At 41.8% G+C, this 26,199-nt stretch overlaps 1 protein-coding gene across 1 annotated transcript; it reads left to right on the top strand.

The window, feature by feature from the left end:
* Window positions 1-1,790: 1,790 nt before the first annotated feature.
* Window positions 1,791-14,616, top strand: LOC311002377 (xaa-Pro dipeptidase-like). Its single transcript, XM_083993729.1, is given in 16 exon segments — window positions 1,791-1,842; window positions 2,646-2,829; window positions 3,453-3,580; window positions 4,263-4,326; window positions 7,282-7,329; window positions 7,605-7,666; window positions 8,027-8,071; window positions 8,982-9,057; window positions 9,248-9,294; window positions 9,678-9,712; window positions 9,715-9,745; window positions 13,414-13,491; window positions 13,756-13,904; window positions 14,078-14,235; window positions 14,239-14,262; window positions 14,356-14,616. Coding segments are annotated over 16 exon segments (1,404 nt in total). The 5' UTR covers window positions 1,791-1,825; the 3' UTR covers window positions 14,614-14,616.
* The last annotated feature ends 11,583 nt before the right edge of the window (window positions 14,617-26,199 follow it).

The raw sequence follows: 26,199 nt of genomic DNA on the forward strand, positions 1-26,199 counted from the left end.
CACTGAGGGGAGACAACAAAATTGTGTGTAACATGAGGATATTTTTGTAGTGTTTCAGGAAAGGGTGCATATCAAGCCAATGATTAGTCCGCAAACTAATCTGACTTTTTCTGTAAGTATTGTCTTTGGCAAGAAAAACAAGGATGACTATAATTGGATTATACTTTGCCCTTTTAAAGTGGCAAATGTATGCACACAAATATAATGAGAGTTGGGTAGAACTGGCAGTAGTTCAAATTAGGTACAACTTACTGAGAGCAATGGCCTTATTTCGTTAAGACTGCACAAGCAAAAGCGGTGGTGGAAAGGTTAGGAGTCTTATTAGTAATATCTAGAAATCTTAATAAGTCGTCAGTGTTCATTTTTCAGCAAAATTTTTAAGTCCTAATAGTTAGAGCACACTTGAAAATAGTTTAGACATGGACAAATGATATTTGCAAATATTTTATACTCTTATCTTACTCATCCTCTAATCAGTTTTCCAGTTTAGAAGATCCAGCGTTCAGTTGTCCACAATAGCCATTCCCAATCAATCAGAAAGGTGGGAATAAACCTTTATGATCAATAATTAAAGACAGGTTTAATAAGAGGATGTGTTAATAATTAATCAAGAACTTTATTTCAGAGATATATGGTAAGTACACACCCGATTATCAAACATCTTTATTTCACAGAGAAAGCCACTCATGTTTCATGGTGAGTGTATGCTGACCCTCTTCACAGTCTGTCATCTTTGCCTGGGTGCTGTCTCTTTCGTGACACATTATTTAGAGTTAGCTGCATCGTGTCTGCACTCGCTCTTAAAGATTAATTATTTCTCAGAGTCCCCCTGCATCGTGTCAAAAGAGAGTTGCATCTCCCCCTACTGTTTTTACCATAAAATCACCATTGCAGCATCAAATCAGAGAGACAGTGTCCTGCAGCCTTTTCCAAAGACTTTTGTGTTTCTGAAGGTCTCACTTCGTTTTTAGAATATTGAAGTTTCTATCTACAAAACATCTTGTGCAGTTTCAGCCTCCCTGCCTCTCAATATTGCCGAATTGAAGGCTGCCTCATATGTTTAGTGAGTTTCCTAAGCCCCGAACACTTGACTGATGAAAGATTGTTCTTTTTCCACTTCTAACTTGTAAACAATGAGATGTAGTACCCTGGTTTATAAAGCAGGTCCCCATTGTTTGGAAACTCACTAAGCACCAGGAATAAAGAAGGTATGAATAAATAATACTGTCTCGTATGGTGTGCATGTTGAGGTATAAACACATTGTGTGCTCCCTGTAGATTACATAACAAGTTCAAATTCTCTAATTCTCTCAGCGCTAGTTCATTAATATTCACCACAGCTGATAAATTCATAAATTCACTGCTTCAGCACAGAAATAATTGAAAACAGAATCTCAGGGTGACTCTGTAGGCTAAGGTCAGATTAACTGAGCGATAGATAGATAGATAGATAGATAGATAGATAGATAGATAGATAGATAGATAGATAGATAGATAGATAGATAGAGATTCCTTACTGCAACAATGTCACATTCAATTTTCATTAGTTTTTTTTTTTTTTTTTTAGAAGAAACTAATTAAAGCAATCACTCTCATCAGTCTTGTGCAGTGGCATTTGTTGACTGCAGCACTTCGTACACCACTGACAAATTTAGAAAAAAAAAATACAACCTCGGGACTTCCTCTCAATCTATTTTCAATACAACTTGACGCCTGAAGGTAAATATCTCGGAAACCCGTGAACGCAGCACGGTGCACCGCATCCTCATCAAAACTCACGTGAGTCCCTGGCTGCGTCACGTGACAGTCTGGACCTGGACCCAACATGGCTGCAGCACCACAGTGAGTTTACTCCATGGATCTACAGTATTATAATACATCCATGGTTTACTCCTTTGATTCTCGACTGGGAAAGAAAATGTGTTTTAATTTAAAGGCAGATCACTTACGGAGTCGTTTTAGCTTTTTACCGCCACAGCGCAGCGGCACATAGACGTCACTGTCTCGGTGACAGTAAATCAGTTGTCATGGAGATATATTATAGAGGTAGCCTACTACACTGTGTTATTATTGTGTATTTATATTTATAGAATATTTTCATGTGCACTTTCTCCAGGATCTAGTAAACAGAAATCCTTGAGCCGTAAAATACTGTGAGGTTATGGATTAACCTTTGGTTCTTTCCAGACTGAGTCAGATATGTTCTGTTTGTTATCTTATCTCTAAGGACACAGCCAGAGACCAAGACCTCTCAGTTACAATGTGGTCGATTTCTTACTCTCTGTATCCTAAACCGTTCTGAAGGCTGTGGTTCACCCACCTCTTCAGGCTCAGATCTACTGACCAAATCCTGAGGATTCACCCCACAGAACATAACGGTCTCAGCTCCACGTTCTCACAACATTTTTTTCCAACTCTTGAACTACTGTATTTCTACACACAAGGTCACCTAAAAAGTATTATACCACCTATTCGTGAGCAGTAGCCTAGTAGTCTATGAAGGAATGAGTGTTCATTCTCAAAATATAATGTAATTATTCAAGGATGTCAGTCACTGAATGATGGTGAGACAGTGAGGGTCAGATTTATGCCACTCTCCCCAAGTATTCAGCACCACCCAATCCCCTTTCTCCCTGCCCCTTCAGACCTGTCTACTGGCTGGGTAACGACACCCTCAGGGTGTCTGCTGCCCTTTTTGCCGAAAACCGTCAACGACTGTGCCGAGGACTGAAAGCCAAAGAGGGAGTGGTGCCAAAGTCAGTGGTGGTGCTGCAGGGAGGAGAGCAGAAGCAGAGGTACTGCACGGACACAGACCTCCTTTTCAGGCAGGTAAGTTGTCTTTATTTGACTCTGGGATTGCTGCAAAACTGAGGCTCAGATGAGGGTGGAAGGTTTTGCATTTATGAATCCGTCTATGTGACTCATACAGGTCCTGAGCCATCTCAAGTTAAAAGTCACTGGGCTCATTTCCTCTCTGTTGGTTGTTCCTTGATCCCCAAAAACCTTCAGAGGGTTTTCTACCGAGGTGACCTCACCGCACTTCTGTCAGGATCCGTCCACACAACGACATTCACTATTTTTAAACAAAACGATTTCTGTTCAGGCAACTGTTTAAGCTGCACCTCAGAACTGAAATCTGTCTCTACATGAGCAATCAAGTCCATCCAATCCAGAGTGGTCTTGGTGGGAGGTAAAAGAGTACAGTTGAGTTTGAAATAAAACATGGTGGTGTGGACGTAGCCTTATAGTCGGGTCCAGCTCTGAACTTCTCTGATAGTGTTAATTCCTGCTCTGTATTCACCAGTAAATCCAACTGGTCTGATAAGGGACAGCATCATCTCCTTTCCTCTTGTGTAATAATCTAACCAGAATATGCTGACACCCTGCTTTCTTCAAACTGACTATTACTGTTTCCTCCACTAATGTTCTGGCTGATTGTCTCACTTCTGTAGGAGTCTTTCTTCCACTGGGCCTTTGGAGTGACTGAGCCTGACTGTTATGGAGCCATTGATGTGGACACTGGGAAATCCATCCTTTTTGTTCCCAAACTGCCTGAAAGCTATGCCACTTGGATGGGAGAGTGAGTCACACTAATCCTCGAAGAGCTGTGGACATGGCCAACAATCATCACTAGCCGCTCCTGAGCTGTGATCTCTAACTCGGAGAAGGGGTTGAAAAAGTCTGATGAGTCAAATCATATTTGTATTAGATTAGTTCATTATATATTCAGCCAAACTACGTATATACAGTATAAGTATTTTTGTCATCAGTGATATATTTGACCACAGTGATACAAATGCCCTTTAGTATTTTCAGTGCACATGCTACACAATAAATTTAGATGTACAGTATGTGTTGATTAATTTTCTTGGACATTTTTAATCCTCTTGTGAAATTCTGAAACAACAACTTGTCAAAATGACATGAACGTGCAGAGGAACAAGAGTCATTTACACATCTGTTTACTTTCTTTGAAAACCTGATGACGAGCTGATCGCTGCACTCGGCAGATTTTATGAGCACAGTTACAAAGAAGTTAATGAGTGAAACTGTGATGCTGCAGAAACAACCTGCAGATTCTTGACCATGTCACATGTTAGTACTTCTCTGATCTAAAACCTCAATCTGTTGTCAGCTGATGGGTCACTCAGGAGATACGTGATCAGATTTCAATGCACTTCTCTCTTTATTCAGTTTGTTTAAATTTTCTTGGTCTGTTTTTGTTCTTTTCTTTACCACCTGTGTGTTTTGTGTGTTGACAGGATCTTTTCTAAAGAGCACTTCAAGGCAAAGTACGCTGTTGATGAGGTGAAATACACCTGTGATGTAAGTCAGTCTCTGCTGCTGTTGGCCTCCGTGTGTGTGTGTGTGTGTGTGTGTGTGTGTGTGTGTGTGTGTGTGTGTGTGTGTGTGTGTGTGTGTGTGTGTGTGTGTGTGTGTGTGTGTGTGTGTGTGTGTGTGTGTGTGTGTGTGTGTGTGTGTGTGTGTGTGTGTGTGTGTGTGTGTGTGTGTGACAGAGAGTGACCTTGTAACTGAACCTTGATGTGAAGTCACCCAGCTATGAAGTAACAGGAAAGGACATCAGTGTCTCCATAGACTGTTTTAAAGGTGAAAGTCATCCTTCTCTTATTTGAACCTCCTGGCAAAAAGAAAACCCAAACAAACAATGGTTTTGGTGTCACCAGAGGCACCAGATACACTTTGGTCCAGAGTCTGGACCTGCATCATTATCTGCTCAACTAAACTAAACCATTTAATTCAAGGGGATTAAAACAAAAATAAACATGCATGGATTTCTTTAGCCATAATCTCTACAGTCTGTGTGCCTTTTGCATGTGTTTAGATGTGCTTGTGCACAGATTTGTGTGAGAGGATGTAAAAGCTTTGGGGGGAAAGTCATGACACCAGTGGATGTGTGAGAAAATGTTGACAGTAGACGTGCTCAAACAAAGATTGTAGAGCATCAGAGTGATAATTAAATTTGTTGCAACAGTTCAGCAGTGTGCACATCTCTGGCCACCAAAACTCTACAGGGGGGTTGGTTTTGATTTTTCACTCTAAATGTGCAACCTGCACCTTCGTCCTCTTCTTTTTAACCATCTAGTCTAAAAATACACCCACCTCTTCAAACTGTCTGTACTTGCGTACTTTGAGACTTGGTAGGTGTTGACAGCAGATTCCCAGGAGAGATTTATTAGACGGCTGACAGCTTTTTAGACATGTTGAAAATGTGCACGTTGACAAATCAAAATAATATTTTCAGGCTACAATAAAACAACTACCACCGGCCAACAAATCACTGGGAGATTTGCATTGAAAACGATCACATTCAATTTCTATATTCACGCTGTAACCCTGTGATGACTCACCCGCTGATATTTCAGGTATTTTTACACCTGCCTGAGGTGTTAGATTTTCTAATTAGTCACAGTTTGAGGTGCAGCCTCACTGATCTGCAGTTTAATATTAGAAAATATGAAATCATACAATAACTGCCTCTGCGTTTGTTTAGCTAATTCTGTCACCTAATGAGACACAGACACTAGTATTGACAGTTCAGTTGGCAGTGCTGCCTACAGAAGGACTAAAGAAGCAACAATGTGTAATACACCAGGTAAAAGAGACCAAAGATAAAACATATCAAACATGATGCAAAAGTATTTGACAACAGGTAAAGAGCAGCAATTGAACATGAAAGAACAATAACAAAGAAGCACTTCTCTCTCTTAAACATCTGAAAAGTTCATATTTCAAATTGTTCAATGCAGGAGCTTGTGGAGAAAGATCATGTTTGAAGCATCTGGCAGCTGAGTTTATTGCTGTAGATTCATATCAATATTTTTGTATCTGTTACAATACTGTTGGAAAATTTCAAGTATGTGCAGCGAGTCACACTTGCTCTCAAATTTATCTTTCTCAGCTGAAAGTCAGCTCTTCAATTTCAAAAATGATCACATTGATTTTTGTTATTTGTGAGTCTTGTCACACTTCAGAAAAATCCTCATTACTCTGAAAACTTCAAAGTTCAGTTTTTACTGACTGTGTTTTACTCAGCTGCAAACTGTATTTGTGAAAAAATTTAAAATGAAATGCATTCAAGAGTCATTCATGTCTCTCATTTTTCATATTTTCAGTCAAAACGTGATGAAGTGGTTGAGGCAGTTTATTTTATGTTCTGATGATATTGTCGCAGCTGATCACCAATTAAAAATATGTGGTCATGTGTAAAGGTTGAATATGGAGAATTACCAGAATAGCACCATCTATTGATCAGAGTTAGGAACAACAACAACAGAAAAAATATTCCTGCAGTCATAGCCAAACCAAAAAACCAAAGTGTAACACACCGTTGCTAGGGATACAGCTCTGATCAGAGGAGCACAGAGGAGAAAAACTATGCAGGATATTTTCCTTATGTGTCATTTTTACCTTCATTAAACAGTTTAAGACTAATTATGATGTTAGATAAATGACTGGGAGGGAGAGTGGAGGCTGAAAACCAAACCTGCATGATCAGAGCCTCTGACCCAGTGTCACAGCCGGTCTTGGTGGCACCACGAGTCCGCGACACAAACGTGCCCTGTAAACCGTTAACTCTTGTTTATGACACATAAGACTACACAATACACATCGTAACATGTATATGATAATCCATCGATCCACCCATTGTTGAAAACAAATGCACACGACCGGGAGGAGGATTAGCAAAACAGCGGAGAAGTGACCCCCAATGCAGCTACTAGCTGGTACGAGGTAAACAAGAAGTCATTGTCGAACCCGTCAAAATTTCTTAAATTATTTAATTCAGACTAAATATAATTTTTTATGTAAAAGCAATACGGCACCCCTCTAAACGCCCCGTGAATGTTTTTTTGTTTTTTTAAATATAGCTTATTCAACCTTTTAATATCTAATAATTTAAACCGTGGCAATTAGTCCAGTGTCTAAAAAACAGCAGAGACAATGCAGTGAATGCTTTAGGAAGCCAGTTTTAATAATAAAGACAGCATCACCACAGCGCCTGCGAACACAGTCAAGGATCTGTTATCTGACATTTTGGCTGTCGGCAGAGGAGTAATATTGTCTCTTGAGCTTTGTCATTCAGTTTCCTGCCGAGTACAGACAGACCATGAAGCCACAATGGCGCCTGTCAGAGTGACCTTTATTCTGCAGCATGAGAGGAGAATAAAACTGGAACTTGTTGTTTGTGCTGCTCTGTTGTTGTTGTTGTTGTTGTTGTTGTTGTCTCTGTCTAATTACTCCATGTCTTCTTCCATCCAGATTGTTGATGTCCTGTCCAGCCTGAAACCAGCTGTGCTCCTGACTCTGGTATGCATCACGTACTCCTTCCTGATTCCAGCCACTGATACATTTGCTCAATAGCAGGTGACGGCTCACAAGTATTTTCCTGAACCAGTGTTGGTTGGTGGTTTGTAAAAGCTCCAGTCAGACCCTGTGTTAGCTGCTACTGAAGATGTATTGTGAGACTTTAAATCAAGTCCTGTGACTAACTCTACAGTTGTTCTTTGGTTGAATAAAAACCAACTTAATGCACTCTACTGACACTTGGATGCACTCATCATGATGTTTTTCTTTCCACACAGCGAGGACAGAACACAGACAGTGGGAGCATCTGCCGTGAAGCCTCCTTTGAAGGAATTAGTGGGTGCGTTTAATTGGCATCAATTTGCATTAACATAATTATACTTTGTTTGTGGAGGCTATTTTTTCCTTTTGGAACCAAGGATACAACAGACTGTTGTGAATACCGATTGTTACTGATTAAACCCATTCTGAATATAATTAATTAAGCAATGAATCTCGCTTTTGCTTGTTAGTAGTCGATTGATGGCAATGTTACTGTTGTCCTTAGCACTGGTCTTTGTTCTTGTTTTAACTACACAGTTTTATCTACTCCACACTCTGGCCCCAACTGCTTTGAAAAATAACTAAAATACTTATTTCAAAGGTCATGACTTTGTATTAATTATGCTGTTCTGTCTTCTTACTTTTTTTTTTACATCAGCTTCCAAGTAAACAACACTCTTCTACACCCAGTCATTGTGGAGTGGTAAGTAATCAAAAGTTGTTTTATCATATTACTGACAAAGTCGAACCAAAATATGAATGAAGACCAACAGTGTTTTCACTCAGATTCTTTTAAAATATAAAAACACCTCTGCAATTACAGCTGCCTAGTCAGGTAACTGTGTGTGTGTACAATCAGAAACAGGGGCTTCTCTCTGAGTTGTATTTTCCTCCGTCTCAGAGTCAGGAGCCAGTGCGCACAGATGTAATGGACTTCGTGCTCGCCTGCTTGTCCTTGGCATTAGTGTGCACCCTCCAGATGAATTGACATTTTCTGAAATAAGGAGGAATGTTTTGCAGGCACACCTCCTGGGGAGACAGACTTGATAGATTGATTTAACTTTCATTAGCGTTGCTATTGGTTACCACTGCTTTGTGTAATTTGTTCAGTTCTATTATCGTAGAGATCCGTAATACTCTCCAGTATGTATTTCAACCCAAGCTGTTTAAGGTCCAGCTACTTTTCATCTAACTCAAATAAATAAGCAGACACAACACTTGATTTGTAACATGGTGAAAAACCTTAAATTTAAAGACTGTGTTAGATTCTGTTCTGGTTTAATACACTGTCATCAGCGCTGCAGCACTAGATTATGAGATCATTTCCCTCTGGTAATTCAACAAATGACAGATCCCTTTTTATAGGCAACATCTCCGGGAAAGATGGAGGAATTTTGTTCTCTGCATCAGGTGCTGTATTAGCAGTGTATTTTTAAATAAATTACAAAGTCACTGTGTCACAATAGAAATGCAGCATTCCTTTAACTTAACGTGTATGAATTATTTATGGTGCTCGACTGTACTGACTTCATAGTGTGCATCAATAAACTGGTAGTGTTATGATCAGAGCAGGAGAGATCTTGTGTCTCACTTCTTGATGTCTTTGTCTGCAGCCGTCTCCTTAAGACTGATATGGAGCTGGAGGTCCTGCGCTACACCAACAGGATTTCCAGTGAAGCCCACAAAATGGTGAGGTCCTTGTTTTTCAATTCATTTTAAATCAAACAATAAAAGACAGAAATGGAAAGTTCAGAACTTGAAATAATTAAAATATTAGGTATAGATGGACATCAAGGTCGAGTTCAAATAGGCTGAAAACGCATCAGCCCAGTAGTTTTTACGTTTACTAACCGCATAAAATCACATGTTCTTACTGTAGGTTATGAAGCATGTGAAACCTGGACAGAAGGAATATGAAATGGAGAGGTAAGTGCTTCATTGTGTCAGTGTTATGTGTATTAGCTGATGACTTTGCATTCAGACTTTACACCTAGCTGGTTCAACCAGCAGAGCGTATAACCCCAATAAGTGTGTACTGTAATTGTTTTATTGGTGCACATGAATAAGTATTTTCTGCTCTCCTATTTGTTGAGAGTGTGTAAGGTTTGGGCACTTGCTTCACATGCCTCTTATGAAAATGGTAGATGTGTTACTGTCAGGTGACCATAATGCTTTATTGTCTGCCTGTATTAAAAACAGGAAAAGGTATACGTTGTGATGACAGACTATTATGGACACAGGGTTATAGTCAAACAAGTTTTGAAACCTTGTAGTTACAATGAGGGAAGTTGCTTTTCCCTTTTTTCCAGCTTGTTCCAGCACTACTGCTACACCAAAGGAGGGCTGGCTACACCTCATACAGTTGTATCTGTGGAACGTAAGTCTTAAATCTGCACTTGCTTTAAATCTAACTTAGTTTCTTACTTTAACTGCTTGTAGCAACCAAAAACGTAATAACGGCCAATAACGTAATAACAGCCAATAATGTAATAATTTTGGCCATTTTAAATGTAATAAAGCCAATAATGTAATAACGTGCCAATAATGTAATAAAACTTTTGAGCCAATAACGTAATAACTTTTTGCCAATAATGTAATCATTTATTACATTATTGGCTGGTAATAACTGTTGTCGATAATGTAATAATACATAAATATGACTGCAGTTCTTGGAAATAAAAGGGTTTTTTGCAGTTTTTGTGCAGTTTGCTAATCAAAAATAGGTAAGTGGATGACATAGTCGTCATATTTATTCATCCAAGATATGTACTATCTTTCACCTCTCTCTCTCTCTCTCTCTCTCTCTCTCTCTCTCTCTCTCTCTCTCTCTCTCTCTCTCTCTCTCTCTCTCTCTCTCTCTCTCACTTCTACCATGCTTAAAGGTGTACAGAAAAGAAAATTGAATCCGTCATTCAAACGTCTGAGACACGCACACACGTACGGAGCTCGGACTCACCCCAAGCTTTGAATATCCCGCCCGCTCGATAACGACCAATCAAATTCGTTTTCCTCACTCGGGTAAACTCGTGTTGCAGCTCGTGACAACTCGGCGCGACAAACAGGACAAACGGCCATTTCTGTACACCTTTAATGATATGTTTGCAAACGGAAGAATAAAGCATTGTAGGCTATCAACAACCTCCAAAACATAACCAAACTTGTGTATTGAATGGTGTCTGCCAGCCAGTTTATGTTTCAGTCATGTATAACTTCCTGCCTCAGACAAACCATGTGAAATGTGATAATCCCAGCATGGCTCGGAGGAGCAATGGAGTTGATTTGGTTTTACCATTCTCTTTCTATTTGAATTTTTTTTCAACACGTTGAGCTTAAAGTCCCACTCCCGCGACCCTTTTCGGCCATTTTAAAACCAGCTCATTAGCCATGCACATTAGCAATGCACCTCTGGAGGTTGGGCGGAGACTGCGCTGCTCTGCACCCGCCCAGCCACCTCCTCGCACCCCACCCCCCGCTCGCTGACAGCTGGACATTGTACAATTACAGATTCAGCGCGTTTAGCGTAAAACTCCACACTGGGATTCGATCCCAGACTGGAACATAGTCCTTGCTCATGGTGCAAGCTGCTCTACCAGGTGAGCTATATCTGTTATACCTTGACAGCTACACCGAGCTGCCAAGCCTTTCACCTCTGAGCCAGATGCAGAGCGGGGCGGGAGCTTGTAGCACTAGTGCCCTCCCCTGGAGCTGTGACCATAGACTGTAAAAAGAATGGACGTAGCGTCCGTGACGTCACCCATTGGTTTGGGGGAGTCTGTTTTGTGCCGCTACTACGGGGGTTTGAGCCGCGCCATGTTGGATTCTACTTGCCATATTTGGAGCGGTGCGGCCGTTGGCCGGCCGAGAGCCCGCCCACTGGCCTCGTAGCAGCGGTCGCCGGACCTGTCGCTCAACGGTTCTGCGCCCTAATTGGCCAGAACTTTAAACCTAATAACAGTAAAACGGTAGAGTTTTTAAAAAATTCACCCCCCTCAGAGTGTGTGCGGGGGTAGAAACTATCGGTTGAGACCAAAAAAATGAAATGTACCAGGCTGTAAATATGTTTTTTTAAGCTGTAAAATCGGCTATTTTAACATGGGGCTCAATTGGAGTTGCTCCCTTCTGGAGCCAGCCCCCAGCGACAGCTGAGGGGATTGCAGTTTTTTGAACGCGGAAGTGAGCTTCACTCCTCAGACCGACAACTGCCCCCTTGGCTGTGACACATCAGCTCCAGTCTCCCTGAAACTGCCAGTTTGCGTCTGCCATTGGTTCACAGCAATTTGAAGGCAGAAAAACTCAGAAATGCAATTTTGCACTTCCTTTTCTGCTGATATGTGCTCTAACGCAAGAAAAATGCCACAGGAACATGTGAAAAGCTCAAAAAACACGATTTTCACGGGAGTGGGTCTTTAAAGGTCCCGTGTTGGATAAAGTGACATTTTGATGTTTTTTTTGTTTTTTACAGTGATAATAAATCAACATAGGTTCTATATTTATACTGTGAAAGTATAAAGGTAGTTTTTTCATTCACAAATGTAAAAAAAAAAACTGCCTTTATACTGTATGGATACAAACATCTACCTTTAGACTTTCACAGTATTAATATAGAACCTAAAGCTGCTTTATCATCACTGTAGAAAAAACAAAAAATATTGAAATGTCATTTTATCCAAATGGGACCTTTAAGCTCAACGTTTTGATGTAGTTTTTAATTTTCAAACAAGAAAATCAAAGTTAGACGTATGAAACCTGCAGAGATTTCATTTTAGATCTCCAACAGCTGGTTTCAGTAGTGATCTATTTGTTGATTGGTGCTGCAAAAGAAAACATTTCTTTGAGAAAGAGATTTCTGAATGTGTACAATTGTGCTGCCACTTCATTTGGAACTTCATTTGGGTGTTCTGGAGATAACACTAACCATCAAGTTGGACAAATGATGGCTAAATATGTTAATTAAAAAAGCCATGCTGGGGTTATCACATTTAACATTACCTATGTTAAATGTGTTAAGTTATACATGACTGAAACATACAACAACATACATACATACATACATACATACATACATACATACATACATACATACATACATACATACATACCGTACAACAAGTTTCCTTGTAAAGGACAAATAAAGCTGAATCTGAATCAGTTTGGTTATGTTTTGGAGGTTGTTGATAACCTACAATGCTTACTCCTTCCGTTTGCAAACATATCATTAAGCATGGTAGACGTGTGAGAGAGAGAGAGAGAGATGAAAGATAGATAAATATGACATCATCCACTATACCTATTTTTGATTAGCAAACTGCATAAAACTGCCTTTTATTTCCAAGAACTGCAGTCATATTTATGTATTATTACATTATCGGCACCAGTTATTACATTGTCAAAGGTTTTTTTAATACTAGGCCAATAACGTAATGACCAGCCAATAATGTAATAACATGTAAAAAAAATAAAATGTTATTACGTTATTGGCTCAAAAGTTTTATTACATTATTGGCATGTTATTACGTTATTGGCTGTTATTACGTTATTGGCCGTTATTACGTTTTTGGTTGCTACACTGCTTTTTATGTGTTTTAATTAATTGTACACATACCCTGAAAAACAACAAGAACATAAAAAAAAGTGACCCTGCTGAGTCTCCAGCATCTTGTCATCTGAAACATGTTCACTCAGTACAACACGTTCATGTTGTCAGGTTGTTGCTAGCTCGCAGCATCACTATGGATGAAGAATTCTGAGATGTTGTTGTTAATCGTGCTCTGGCCTTTTGTGCTAAAGGTCATGTATAATGAGCACCTTCAGAGGGTTGTTTCTCAAGAGTCCATGTCCAGGAGGATGCAGTCCTGAAAAACACTGTTCCCTTCATTCTTCGTTCTTCTATTTGTCTGCCCAAAATACTTTTAAATCCTGACATTACCAACTTGATTATGCAATTTGTTTGTAATTGTTTTTGTTTGTTTTTTATCTTGTAATCAGGGCGTCATTAAAAAAGAGAGCTTGTTCTCAACTGGCTTCCCTGAATAAAAGGCTGTGTAGGGGCCATACTTCCTCTGTTATCTGTTACGGTCATCCTGGGGCTCCCAATGACAAGACAATTGAGGATGGAGACATTTGGTGAGTAACTTCTGATGGGTTTTTAACTTTTCTGCAGCTTTTAGCTTGTAACACACTCTCAAACCCACAGATGCTCTCAAAGCAAGAGCTGTTGTGTCACTGTCAGACCAATTCTCAACATGCCAAAGTCCACAGCTGCTGTGAAATGCTCCTCGGTCAAGTGTCTGCTGAACTGTAAACAGCTCAAAAACATTTTGGGCACAAACTCACAGCACTTTGGAAATACATTTGACTGAATCAGTGCTGATGTCTTGTGCCCTGCAGTCTGTTTGACATGGGTGGAGAGTACTACTGCTACTCTTCTGACATCACCTGCTCCTTCCCAGCCAATGGCAAGTTCACCCCAGACCAGAGGGCCATCTATGAAGCTGTCCTCAAGTCATCCCTAGCTGTCATGGCTGCCCTCAAACCAGGTTAACATTGTTAAACTTATGACTTATACAACAGTAAAGTGAAGGAAAGTAATCATACTTGGCCTTATCTTTCGTTCCCATACATATGTATTCTTGAAACCTTTGGACTTTAAAATTGGAGTCCACGCAAAGATTTGTCTGCTCTTCACTACCAAAGTGTTTTTTCGTTGAAGGTGTGAAGTGGACTGACATGCACCGCCTGGCTGACCGGGTTCACCTGGATGAGCTGGTGAAGATCAGCATCCTGAATGGCAACGTGGAGGACATGATGAAGGTCCACATGGGCCCCGTCTTCATGCCCCACGGCCTGGGACACCTGCTGGGTATCGATTAGCACGATGTGGGAGGCTACCCTGAGGTGAGAGAACACAAAATCAACTAAAATCTCAGATTCCTCACCTTAGGAGAGAGCTGTGTTATGTTGACTTGAACAAACTGTGTTGCTCCTCAGGGGACAGAACGCATCAATGAGCCTGGACTGAGGAGTCTTCGTATGGGCCGCCTGGTGCAGGAGAGGATGGTCCTCACTGTGGAGCCTGGCATCTACTTCATCAACCATCTGCTGGACCAGGCCCTGGCCAACTCCACCCAGAGCTGCTTCATCAACAACCAAGTGCTGGCCCGCTTCCGTGGGTGTGGAGGGGTCAGTCTGCTGCTTGTGCTTTATCTGGTTGTGATTGTTGGATTTGATTCACCAAGTAGATGGTGAAGTAAAGAATTAATTTAGTTCACGGCCATGCTGCGTTAGCCATCTTGTGATATTTCAGGAACCAGGCCTGGAATGGCCATCGGGAGAACCGGCAGGTTTCCCGAAGCGCCGGCCTATGATTGGCCTGCTGGCCTGCGTCTCTCTCTCTCTTTTTTTTTTTTTTTTTTTTTTTAAAGTCTGCCGGTCAGCCGGAGCCGTGGCTATCTGACTTTTTTTTTTCTAAGTCAGAGAGGCAGGCCTGGCCAATCAGAGGCCACTCAGGCCAGTAGCATGTGAGGAGGACAAAGCGATTGGTTTGTTTTGATTAACACCCGCCCCAACAGTCCGTATCAACCACACAGACAGCGTGCGGAGGAAGGGGTGTGTGTGTGGTGTGTCTGGTACTTGCTGCAGTCGCGGTGTGTGTGTAGCGTGTCGAGCAGAGAGGGAGAGTCGAGGCTTCGACTATTAAACCATGGACCCCAACCCGGGTAAAAAAAAAAAGAAAAGGCGGTGCCGAGAGGGAGAGAGAGAGAAAAAGAAAGGCGCTGGAGGAGGATGTGGCCAAATCCCTTAAGTTGACAAATTTATTCAGCCCCCCCCCCCCCCCCCCCCCCCCCCCCAGCCAAGATACCTCTGCAAGTAAGTTATCTAAAAACAACAACAACAACAACAACAACAACAAAAAACTGGTTCGTGTCAGAAGGCTTTGAGGACCAGGGACCTGGGTCCTTGAGGCTGTACACTTTTACACAGTAGGGTATAGGCCCTGGCCATGAAATTAAACAAGCCACTTTTTTATTTACTGTTATCATTCCATTATTATGTATATAAATACAAGGGCAAATTAAGTGAGACATAGGCTACACTATCTTACTGTGTGAACTATAGTGTATGGAAAAACACTGTAAGCATATGTTTGCTATTCAAATGTGGTGATGGTGATGACATGAGTCCTGCTGGTACTTCAGGAGAAGCCAGTGCAGAGCAGTTGGCAGAAGGTACAGAATCATTTCTAGAGCAACAACATGCAAGTTGCAGACATAACACCAACAGGCACTGCCATTTGACATAAATGGCTCTCATTTGTAATACGGTAATAGCTGCCATTCTATTAAAGAGCATATTGCAGGTTAGACCCCCCTTTAAACCAATGCTTCGAAAAATAATGTAGGAACAAGTTTTTATCAAAATTATATTTATAAATACACTATTTAGGCTTTCGGAGCCGTTTTTGTGAGAAAAACGTACTTCCGCATCGAAAACCGCTTGACCGGAAGTGACGTAGGGGGAGGGAGACCGGTCGATTTGAACAATAGAAAAACAGGATTCTGGTGCTGGTTCTGACCCCGAGGAAACTTTAAATGTGTATAATTACAAATATGACGGACCACAACCGTATAACTACGAGTCCATTGTGCACATTAGAGAGCAGAGAGAGACCTGGGGGAGAATTAATGGCCAGAGGAGAGAGAAATTGAGCTGTGGTGTCAGGACAGTCAGTGGAGAGTTGGTCAGAGACCGGTGGCTTAGCAATACGCATTAGCTACGGATATACAGTAAATACTGCGCTCACATCACAACATTGTACAGAAGATTAGTACTATCATGTATCATAAATGATAGTTTAAAAAACTAGTATTTATTATCTGATACAGGTCGGAGTACTACTTACCAATGACAGAAACTAAAGAGCTTGTTTACGTCATGTCTCATACTCGTTAATATCCGTGCACACTACGGGAGCACTTTACCGTCACCGTCCGTGAGAGAGAGAGGAGATAAACACTGTCCTAAATACACCTATTACTTACATGCACTGCAGACAGGAGTATGGACCTATCCAGACCAGCAGAGAGTACGTTTGAGGCAGACATAGTTTATTACTCTGAGTTCTATTTTATGACTTTCTACTGAATGTTTATTACTGATATCGTGATAGTGTTGTAAAGGTGCAGTATATTGAAAGAAAGTTATTCCTAATATTTTGTTCACTCTGTAATCATAGGCCAGGTGCAAAATATTATTGACTAGTGTCCCTAATATTTTTCACCTGGCCTATGATTACAGAGTGAACAAAATATTAGGAATAAGTTTCAGTTGCACATGTACACACACACGTACACACACACGTACACACACACACACACACACACACACACACACACACACACACACACACACACACACACACACACACACACACACACACACACACACACACACTCTTATATATTTAGGTCACAGACTTAAGACTTTTATTGACATTTAGTACACAAGTGTAACACAACAACATTTTGCAACAGCATAAATATCTTTAAAATACTATTAGTGCAAAAAATAAAAATAAAAATAAAGGAATACCATTACACTGCATACAGCAGACAGATTGTCCACTGGGCCGAGCCCATATAGGGTTTTCTTTCTTTAACACAAGGGTACCAACAGTCAGATCTGCATTTGACGGTTAAACCTGCATGCAGCAGCAGCAGCAGCCTAAGACTGCTAACAAACATGTCCTTCATAAATGATGTTCTTGAATTAAAGTTAACACAATTAAGCACATGTACAACACATGTTAAGTGTTAACTTACCAAACACTGCAACTATTATGCAGATGTGCCAAATGTTATTAATAATCAAAAAGAAAAATATACCATCTGACCCATTAAAAAATATATAGAGTGTTATGAATATGAAAAGCCTCTTGTGAAGATGCCAACAGCTTCCTCCTTGTTGATCTTCTGGATGGATGTGGAAAGGGGAGCAGCAGCAGAGGAGGACAGGACAGTGTTGCACTCTCGTAGAGTCTGTGATGACCTAGAGTATTCCACTCTCAGAGAACCCATGAGGAGCCAAAAACGCTGACAGACCTGAGAGACACATGTGAAAGGCAGAAAATTACAGTACATTAATAACACAAGACATACAAACTAAAATACAAGTTATGATACTTTTCCATCAGAAATCACAATAAGACTCTTACCTGTTTTATTTTTGCACAAGTTCCCTCCTGCGTCTCAATGTTTCCTTCAGTTTCCCCACAACAGGCCGGCCAGTTAGTAAACAGAGATCAGCTGGGTTTGGCACACTGTCAGCAGCCCTGAAAAAAGACAATTACCTATTAATTTGAACCATGACACATATTGGGCTGTGCCTGGAAAGCTAGGATAATAGGTAAATGGTTGGTTTACTATACCCTGTCCAACCTGCAATCCCATACAACAGCTCTGTCACAGAATGTATTAAAACTGGAGGTCAGATAAACAAAATGTATTATTATTATTAGATAGTGTTGGAGTAGTACCGCCTGTATGCAACAGTATACATACGTAGCATATATAATTAATTCTCTATATGTGTGATGTTATACTACCTGTTTCACAATGAGAAGGTCTGAGGCTGCACTGTGAGCTGCAGTGGGGCACTGAGGAGCCAGGGAAAGCCTGTTGCTGCACCTCCCAAATCCTTCAAAATATAGCACATTAAAATGCATTAGGGATTTTTTAACTATGCAAACAGGGTCACTGGGCTGTAACTAAACTTGACACTTATTATATTGGCAAACCGAGTGCCTTTTCATAAGATAGATTGAGGCAAGGCAAGGCAAGGCAATTTTATATTGAGCAAAAAACGTTGCTAACGCTAGCTAGCATCAGTTAGCATTGCTCGCTTATTAGCAAGCTAACGTTAGCTGCGCTGCTCTACAACAACCTACATGTCACGTTGCTTCTCATGAATTAAATCACTACGTTCAGTAAACAGGTAACTTAGTTAGCAAATAAAGCAAGACTTACGAGTGGCTGTTGACGTTTATGTCCAGCTGAGTCTCTGCTGATCCGTGTGTCTCCTGCCGGGGGCGGCAGCACCTGCTGCTGCTGCTGCTGACAGACAGCGGTCCGTCCGGATGAGGCTGTCGGCACCGAAGGCACCGCATGGGGGGGGCAGATCGCTGGAGTGATAATCCTCTGGTAAAGTGAGCAACAGACTCGTGTTTTCCGTAGCTGACGCAGAGGTGAAGCCCCGTCTCTTCAGCTGTACAACACGCAGGCAGGCACGAAGATAGCACCGGTTTTTTCTGTTAGGAAACCGGTGGACTCGGTGTCGTGACAGGCTGGAGCTTGCGAAACCACCACAAACTCAATAATTTACCATGTCCATGATAAATCAACGCAATCCAAACCTGCTGTAAACACACTGACTCACGATAACACGACCACTCTGACAGACAGCCATTTGCTCCCACACTAATCTATGGCAGCGGCTAGCATACGACTCCCTCACGTGATGTAATATGACGCGATGTTGAAAAAAAGACAGTTTTTAGGCACTGTGCTCAAAACCTTCACTTTTTCGGTTAAATTTGTGCCTTTGTGTCTTGAAAAACATTTTAAATCCTCACTCAACTTTTCACGTGGTATTTTTCACACAAGATTACATATTTATTTTGTAAACAAGTAGAACCTGCAATATGCTCTTTAAGCATTGTCTATTAAGCTAGTGGTGTTGAATTTTGCTGTCTGTTGCTGACTTGCTGTTATGTATCCCAGCCCTATATTAGAATATGAGTCAATATTATGTGATTGCTTATTAGGAACTATACTCTCGGACTGTATTAAACATTGCGTCTATCAGTGCGTGCATGTTCTGTGAACATGTATTCAAAGGCTGTCCCCTCATAGCTGATTAATTGTTTGATTTGGACTTTGTTGTCTTTGTTTATTAGGTTGTATTGTAGGCTACACATAGAAATATATGCCAAAGAGGCAGTTGACATTCCACATGATATGACTTTTATGTAACCTTGGCACTGCGTTAAACCTTTATTATCTTCTAGTAAGTGTGTTAGTGGATTTTGCTGAGGATTGTTGTGTTACTGTATTTACCAGCCCGGCCCCAAACACAAAAGTTGCATGCGTGCCAATGCATGTAGGTGTGGGCGTGAACGTGCACTCAGGAACTCTCTGGGGGAACTTCATTACAAAGACTCAAAATGTCTAATAGGATAAAATGATGGATGAGCTGATGACACCACATTCAGCAAAAAAAAAGTCCAACATGTTTAACTGACCACTGTTTCACTAATGTGTGCTGGTCCGGATCGAGGAAAACAGCAGTAACTGTGAATGGTATGGAGCTGCTGACCTGTGTCCCTCGCACCGTGGAGGAGATCGAGGCTTTCATGGCCGACTCTGAAAAACTATCAGCCCCGTCGTCACCAATGAGAAAGTCTGAAAATGATCTTTTCAGGCCAGAGGTGTGCACTGCAAAATAATGCAGTACCCTCTCCTTCGCAGCTCAGTTCCACATCAAATACATCATTGAGAGGATTAATGCATGACTAAGCAAAAACACAAAATCATAATATGTAGTACAGTATTTTATACAGTTATACAGTATTTTCATGACGGCTTTATAAGGTTTGGAAAATTGTAATGTGAAGGGTTATGTGAATGTGAAGCAACAGTCGCTGGGTGACTGATGCCCTGGTCCAGTAACACTTGATTTCTGTGCCTCCAGAAAAGAGATTTAACTTTTTCAAGATAATTCTTATTCTTCTATGTTCCTCTTTAAATGTAAATATTGATTCACAAGAAATGTGTGAAATTGAATTAAAACTTTTGATTTGCAACTGTTTTTTTTGTTTAGAAAATAATTATTTTATAAAAAATCACACAGATCAGTGCATTGAAAGTTTCTGTGAACCAAACAACTAGAGCGGACTGTTCCCCTGTGACAGATGAAAATTTCTCTGCAGCGCTGCTGCCACATGTAATGGCCGGATGATGGGATGTGGGCACCAGAAACCTTGAAAAGGATTTTGTCAGAAAGCAGGTCAGCAGTTTGGAGTCTGCTGGGAAACAACAATATTTATTAGAACAAAGAGGAAAAATAAACCCCAGGAAATTAAACAATAAACCAAACGCAGTAGAGCCTCACAGCGAGCTGCCACCTACTCACCCCTATACTCATTACTTCATGTCTCTAGTCTCTGTAGAAACACACTGTTTTACTTATATTATGACACATTTTACCTTATCAACAAATTGCAGCTCCTGTGATTATATATAACTGTTGTTTTCAATGAAACGGCAATTTATTTCCTCCCTGCACCAACAGTGTGTGACTGGAAGAAGGGTTCAAGTGATTGGATTGAAAACACTTCATCCAAAGTTTTTAACACTAATCAAAGTACAGAGGTAGAAGGGAGAGGTCTGTAATTCTGTCAGTCATATACATAGTGGCTGTCTAGTTGGAAGAGCATTAACAAAATGTCTTGTATGTATGGAAACAATAGCAGTTTGTACAAACACAGTGAAAAATGCTAATGTGTGTGTGTGTGTGTGTGAATGAAGAATGAGAAAGAAGAGGAGTGAAAATAATGTTTTAATTGCCGCAAAGCACATGGAGTCCCTTAATGTGTATACATTTTTTTTTACAAAGCCTATTAAATTTTTTTCCCCTACCTTTTTAAAATATTTTCTAATGCATAAAATCTCACCTGCAAAGATTTTCAATTGCGCCTCAAACAATTTCACTCTGCATTACTTTCTACACTTACTGGGTCAAACTGCTGGAAGTGTGTGAACTTTCAGCAAAACCCTCCACCCTTGTGACAAATGTAATCTCTGGCAGAGGTAGCCTCATGACAATAGCAGATCAAGTACAGTGCAACACCAGAAATTTGGTCAACATGGAGCACAATCAATACCTCTGATAATCATTGGATTATAGTCACAGGGAGCATGCATTGCAGGTTCAGAGCCAATAGCCAACAGCCATCCACCACAGGCTGATCTGTCCTGACAGGTCCACAGCTAGCCTGTTGTCCTCTGTGTCCAATGGCTGGGTAATGACACCCAGAGGGTGTCTGCTGTCCTTTTTGCAGAGAACCTCTAAAGACAGAGTGGTGCCAAAGTGAGTGCAGGTGCTGCAGAGAGGAGATCAGGAGCCGAGCCATTGCTCAGACACAGACCTCCTTTCCAGGCAGGTGAGACTGGAGTTGATTCTGGGTCATGCATTACACTCAGTGAGGGTAGGCTTTAATTCATTCATCCATTATTAATTCTTAGTAGACTTACTCTGTACTTTAGGTGCACCTTCTTACCATAATCCCCCTGGACTCATTAAATACATGTAGCTCTTAAGGTTCCTGCTGCACTGAGGCTTACTGATGTCCTTCACATTGGATAAAAGCATCTACCCAATGAGTAAATGTAATGTGAATGTAATCCACAGAGATTGAAGGCAGGGAGCAGGTGAAAGCCCTTTCAGAAAGCCATGGCCCATCTCCTCTTGGTTGGTTCTACTAAATCTCTGAAAATTTCCTACAGTACAAATCTCATCTGACAATGTTTCTGCCTCAATATGTAAATCTGCTAGAAAGTACACGTGTTCCTGATTTATCAACACTCCATCCTGTCAAAGTTTTGTTTTGTTTCAGCTCTGTATTCATCTGTTCATCATAAAAGACATCGTCGTCATCATCTTTTCTCTCTTGTGTAATAATCTAACCAGAATATGCTGACACCCTGCTTTCTTCAAACTGACTATTACTGTTTCCTCCACTAATGTTCTGGCTGATTGTCTCACTTCTGTAGGAGTCTTTCTTCCACTGGGCCTTTGGAGTGACTGAGCCTGACTGTTAAGGAGCCATTGATGTGGACACTGGGAAATCCATCCTTTTTGTTCCCAAACTGCCTGAAAGCTATGCCACTTGGATGGGAGAGTGAGTCACACTAATCCTCAAAGAGCTGTGGACATGGCCAGCAATCATCACCAGCCGCTCCTGAGCTGTGATCTCTAAGTTGAAGAAACAAAGTCATGGCCTCCACCTTTCAATCATGTATTGCCAGAAAAACAGTGTGTATGGTTTTACAAATCAATTACTTCATCTTTTTTTTCTCCTTCTTATGTCTTTTTGTGTTAATGGTACTTTTATTTATCAGTTCTCCAAAAAGATATCAGTGTTTTTAGGTAAAGGGACCAGTATTGGATAAGAGCTGATCTTAATTCCACTTACATCTGCCTGATTATACAAGTAAAGTTTACTTTGCAGGACAACAGAAAAACATTTTTCTTTTTACTTAACTCAGGTTATGAAATTTGAAAAGATTTCCATTTTATGAAATATTGAAAGTGGAGTTCACCTTTAGATCACTGAATGCAGTACATGTGGAGCCATGATATCTGAGTATACTTTGTTATTCCTTTGATGTTTGCCTCAGATTAATATCCTTGGATCAATTTCTACAATTTCGACATTTCTATGAGTCACTCTTCACAAGCCTCTTTCACATGGCTGTATGGAGGCACTTCACCTGGTTAGTAACTAATTGACTCATTATTTTACTGTTAAGCATCATCTTGTATCTACATTTAAACAATTTAAACAGTTATCATTTAGTATCTAATCAATTTCCATCGTGGCAATTAATTATACCAGAGAGGCCACAAAGCCACAGAGGCTCCTGTCAGACTGACCTTTATTCTGCAGCAGCAGCAGAAGAAGAAGTGTGTGTGTGTGTGTGTCCTAATTACTCCCTGTCAGCATCCCTGCTGATTGTTGACTTCCTGTCTCTCAAATCAGCAGTGCTCCTCACACATTTTGGTTTCTTTCCTACATTTATGTAGTTACCAGCTTCAGCCACTAGTTCCTCTGAATACGACAAGTGAGATAAAATTCTTATTTTACATTGGATGGTTGTGATAATGTGAGACCAGACTTGTCAGACTTTTCATTTCAGATAATGGATTTGATTATCAGCCTGGAAATAAACTCATTTGATGCATTGTCTTGCCATTTGGAGGCACTTGAGTCGCGACCACGCGCCACCCTGGCAAGTTAAGTTTTACAGTTAAGGCTCTAACCAGTCTAGGCTTCAGGGATGACACAGGTGCACATACGTATTTCTATTGCTGAAAACCTGGAGTCTGGTGGGAGCGCCATATGGTACGATGTTTGACTCACCGGTTGCTTCCGCTCCCCACCTGTAGCTTGGCGGCCAGCTCTAGCGTCCTGCCTGTATCGACCTCCGTCCGTCGTCATGCAGTCGTGGCTTTGTCAGTTAATTTCTGTTTAGACGAGACAATAACTAAAACTACAAATCAATCTTGAAGGTGGAGGATCCTTCGTCAACTTTCTTCACTGCTCTGCGGGGCTCCAGCCTCGTCTCCACGCGGCTCTCACTTTGGCGTTTTCCCAGCATCCCCCTGCTCCTTCTGCTCACGTCAGACTTAAGCGGCCAGGTAACCAGGCAACCAATCAAAACATTACACAATATGGCAGCCCCCCTTCTCACCTACGAAAGTGACCGTAACATTCCTCCCCTCCATAAACAAGAAAAAAAAAGAAAAAACACACACTGGACAACATATAACAGATTCCTTTCTCTATTTTTCTTCTTTTTTCCCTTTTTCTTCTCCACTGTCCGTACGACATTCACCTATACATTTTCCTGCAATTTAGGTTCACTCAACTCTCACATAAAACATCAAAATCTTCCTTTCCTCAGCCTCCGGACAGGGCATCTGCAATGACGTTGTTCTTGCCTGCAATATACCTCACTTGGAGATCGTATGGCTGTAAGATCAGGCTCCACCTGAGCACCTCATCCTCAACTGCTTTCTTCTTATGAGGGTGAAACCGGTATGGGTGTTGCTTGATGGGAGTCGCCCCCCTGACATCCACATCATGCACCGCTTTCTCAGTCCTCCCCGGTACATCTCTGAACAAACTAGGAAAGGAGTCAACCACAGGGAGAATCTGTTGCCGCTGGGACTCAGCTAAATGCGTCAACTGTTCTTCCAACACTGCACGAACCTCAGTATTGCACAGCCTGGCACTAACCACTTCTGGAGCGCTCACTGACAAATCTTCACAGTTTCCAACCTCACCAGCATCAGTCTGAACTGGCATGGCACAGCCCACTGTCGCTACAGGACTCTTGTAAGCCTTGTATTCACATGACACAGCCGTGTCTTCGACCTTCTATCTGGGGTGCTCACAATATAGTTTAAGTCACCGACTCTCTTCAAAACCCTATATGGACCCATAAATCCTGGTCCCAGGGGTCCCTTTGGGCCAGAGTTCAAAACTAAAACGACATCCCCTGGGTCAAACTGTCTGACCACAGCTTTTCGATCGTATCTGACTTTCATGCGAACTTTGCTGGAAACCAGGTGCTTCCTAGCTGCCTCACCTGCTGACTGCAACTTGGCCCTGAAAGACGACACATAGCTCAAAACATCTCCAGGCTGCTTTGGGTCAACCACCTGTTCTGTCAAAAGATACTCATTTCTCCTCTTAGACTTTGGCAACGGCCCTACACAGTCAACCATTATGTGTGCAAATGGTTCCTCCTCCACAGGTAGAGGTTGTAGAGGAGCTACCGGTACTGCAACTCCAGGCTTTCTCACCATCTGACACGCATGGCAACACTGGCAGAATCTCTTCAGATCCTTCCGAATACTAGGCCAAAAGAAATGACGACAAATCTTGTCCATGGTTTTCTTGGAACCCAGGTGCCCACCAAGCACGGACTCATGAGCTAGTTTCAACACCTCCTGTCTGTAGCACTGGGGCAAAACCACCTGTTCCAGGGTGGCCCAGTGGGCATCTGCAGGTCTAGTAGGGGGTCTCCACTTCCTACAAAGCACATCATCTCGAAGAAAATAGCACTTAGGCACTTCTCTAGCTTCCTGCACTGTCACTGCTAGTCTTAGTGCATGCTTTAACGAAGGGTCCTCCCGCTGCCTGCACACCAGTGATTCGCGGTTCAGAGGGACCTCCTCAGTTCGTACTCTCAGTACTTGCTCCTCACTCTCAGCCCCCTCACTAGTGCCTTCTCTGGGATCCAGTCCTTGCTGCCCCTGATCTCCCCTAATACTGTTCACTCTGTCCTCCTTAACAGCTGTAACTGACGACGGTGAACTGTCATGCACCTGGCTGAGCAGGGAGTCAGACAGGTCACTCAACATAGGATCCGCGAGCTCTGGCGGCACATTAGTTTCCTCCACTCTCTCGTCAGCCTGCGCACAAGTAGCCACACAGGCGGTGAAAACCTCAGGGAACTCTATGGCCTTGAATGGGAGGTCTGGTGCCTCCGCCACCAGCACAAATCCACTCACCAACCCAGACCGTAAGTAGAGGCGATGTATCGGTAGCCACTCATAACCACCTCCTACTCCTAGCAACGCAGTGAACTCTCCTGTGAAGCTAGAGCTGGGCAGGTCAACAACCCCCCTTCTGATTAGGGTTTGCTTAGCCCCGGTGTCTCTCAGGATAGTAATGGGCACAGACAATCCCCTACTTGACTCAGACAGGGAACCCTCTGAAATGAATCCCTCATAACCCCGTAACTCTTCCTCAGGCCTCTGCTCCACAGACACAATACCTACAGTCTTAGCTGCACCATACCTGTTAGCCAAACGAGGGCACTGAGTTTTCTTGTGACCCACCTCGTGACACCAAAAACAATGTAGCTCACCAAAAGAGCTGTGTTGCCGTTTGGGGACCTGAACTGGCCCTCTCAGCGGAGCCGAACGTGGGAAACTACTCCTTTCAGTTACGGTTACATGCTGCTATTCCGACATGCCGCTATTTCG

Source organism: Trachurus trachurus (genome assembly GCF_905171665.1).
Source record: "Trachurus trachurus genome assembly, chromosome: 3".
Taxonomy (NCBI): Eukaryota; Metazoa; Chordata; class Actinopteri; order Carangiformes; family Carangidae; genus Trachurus; species Trachurus trachurus.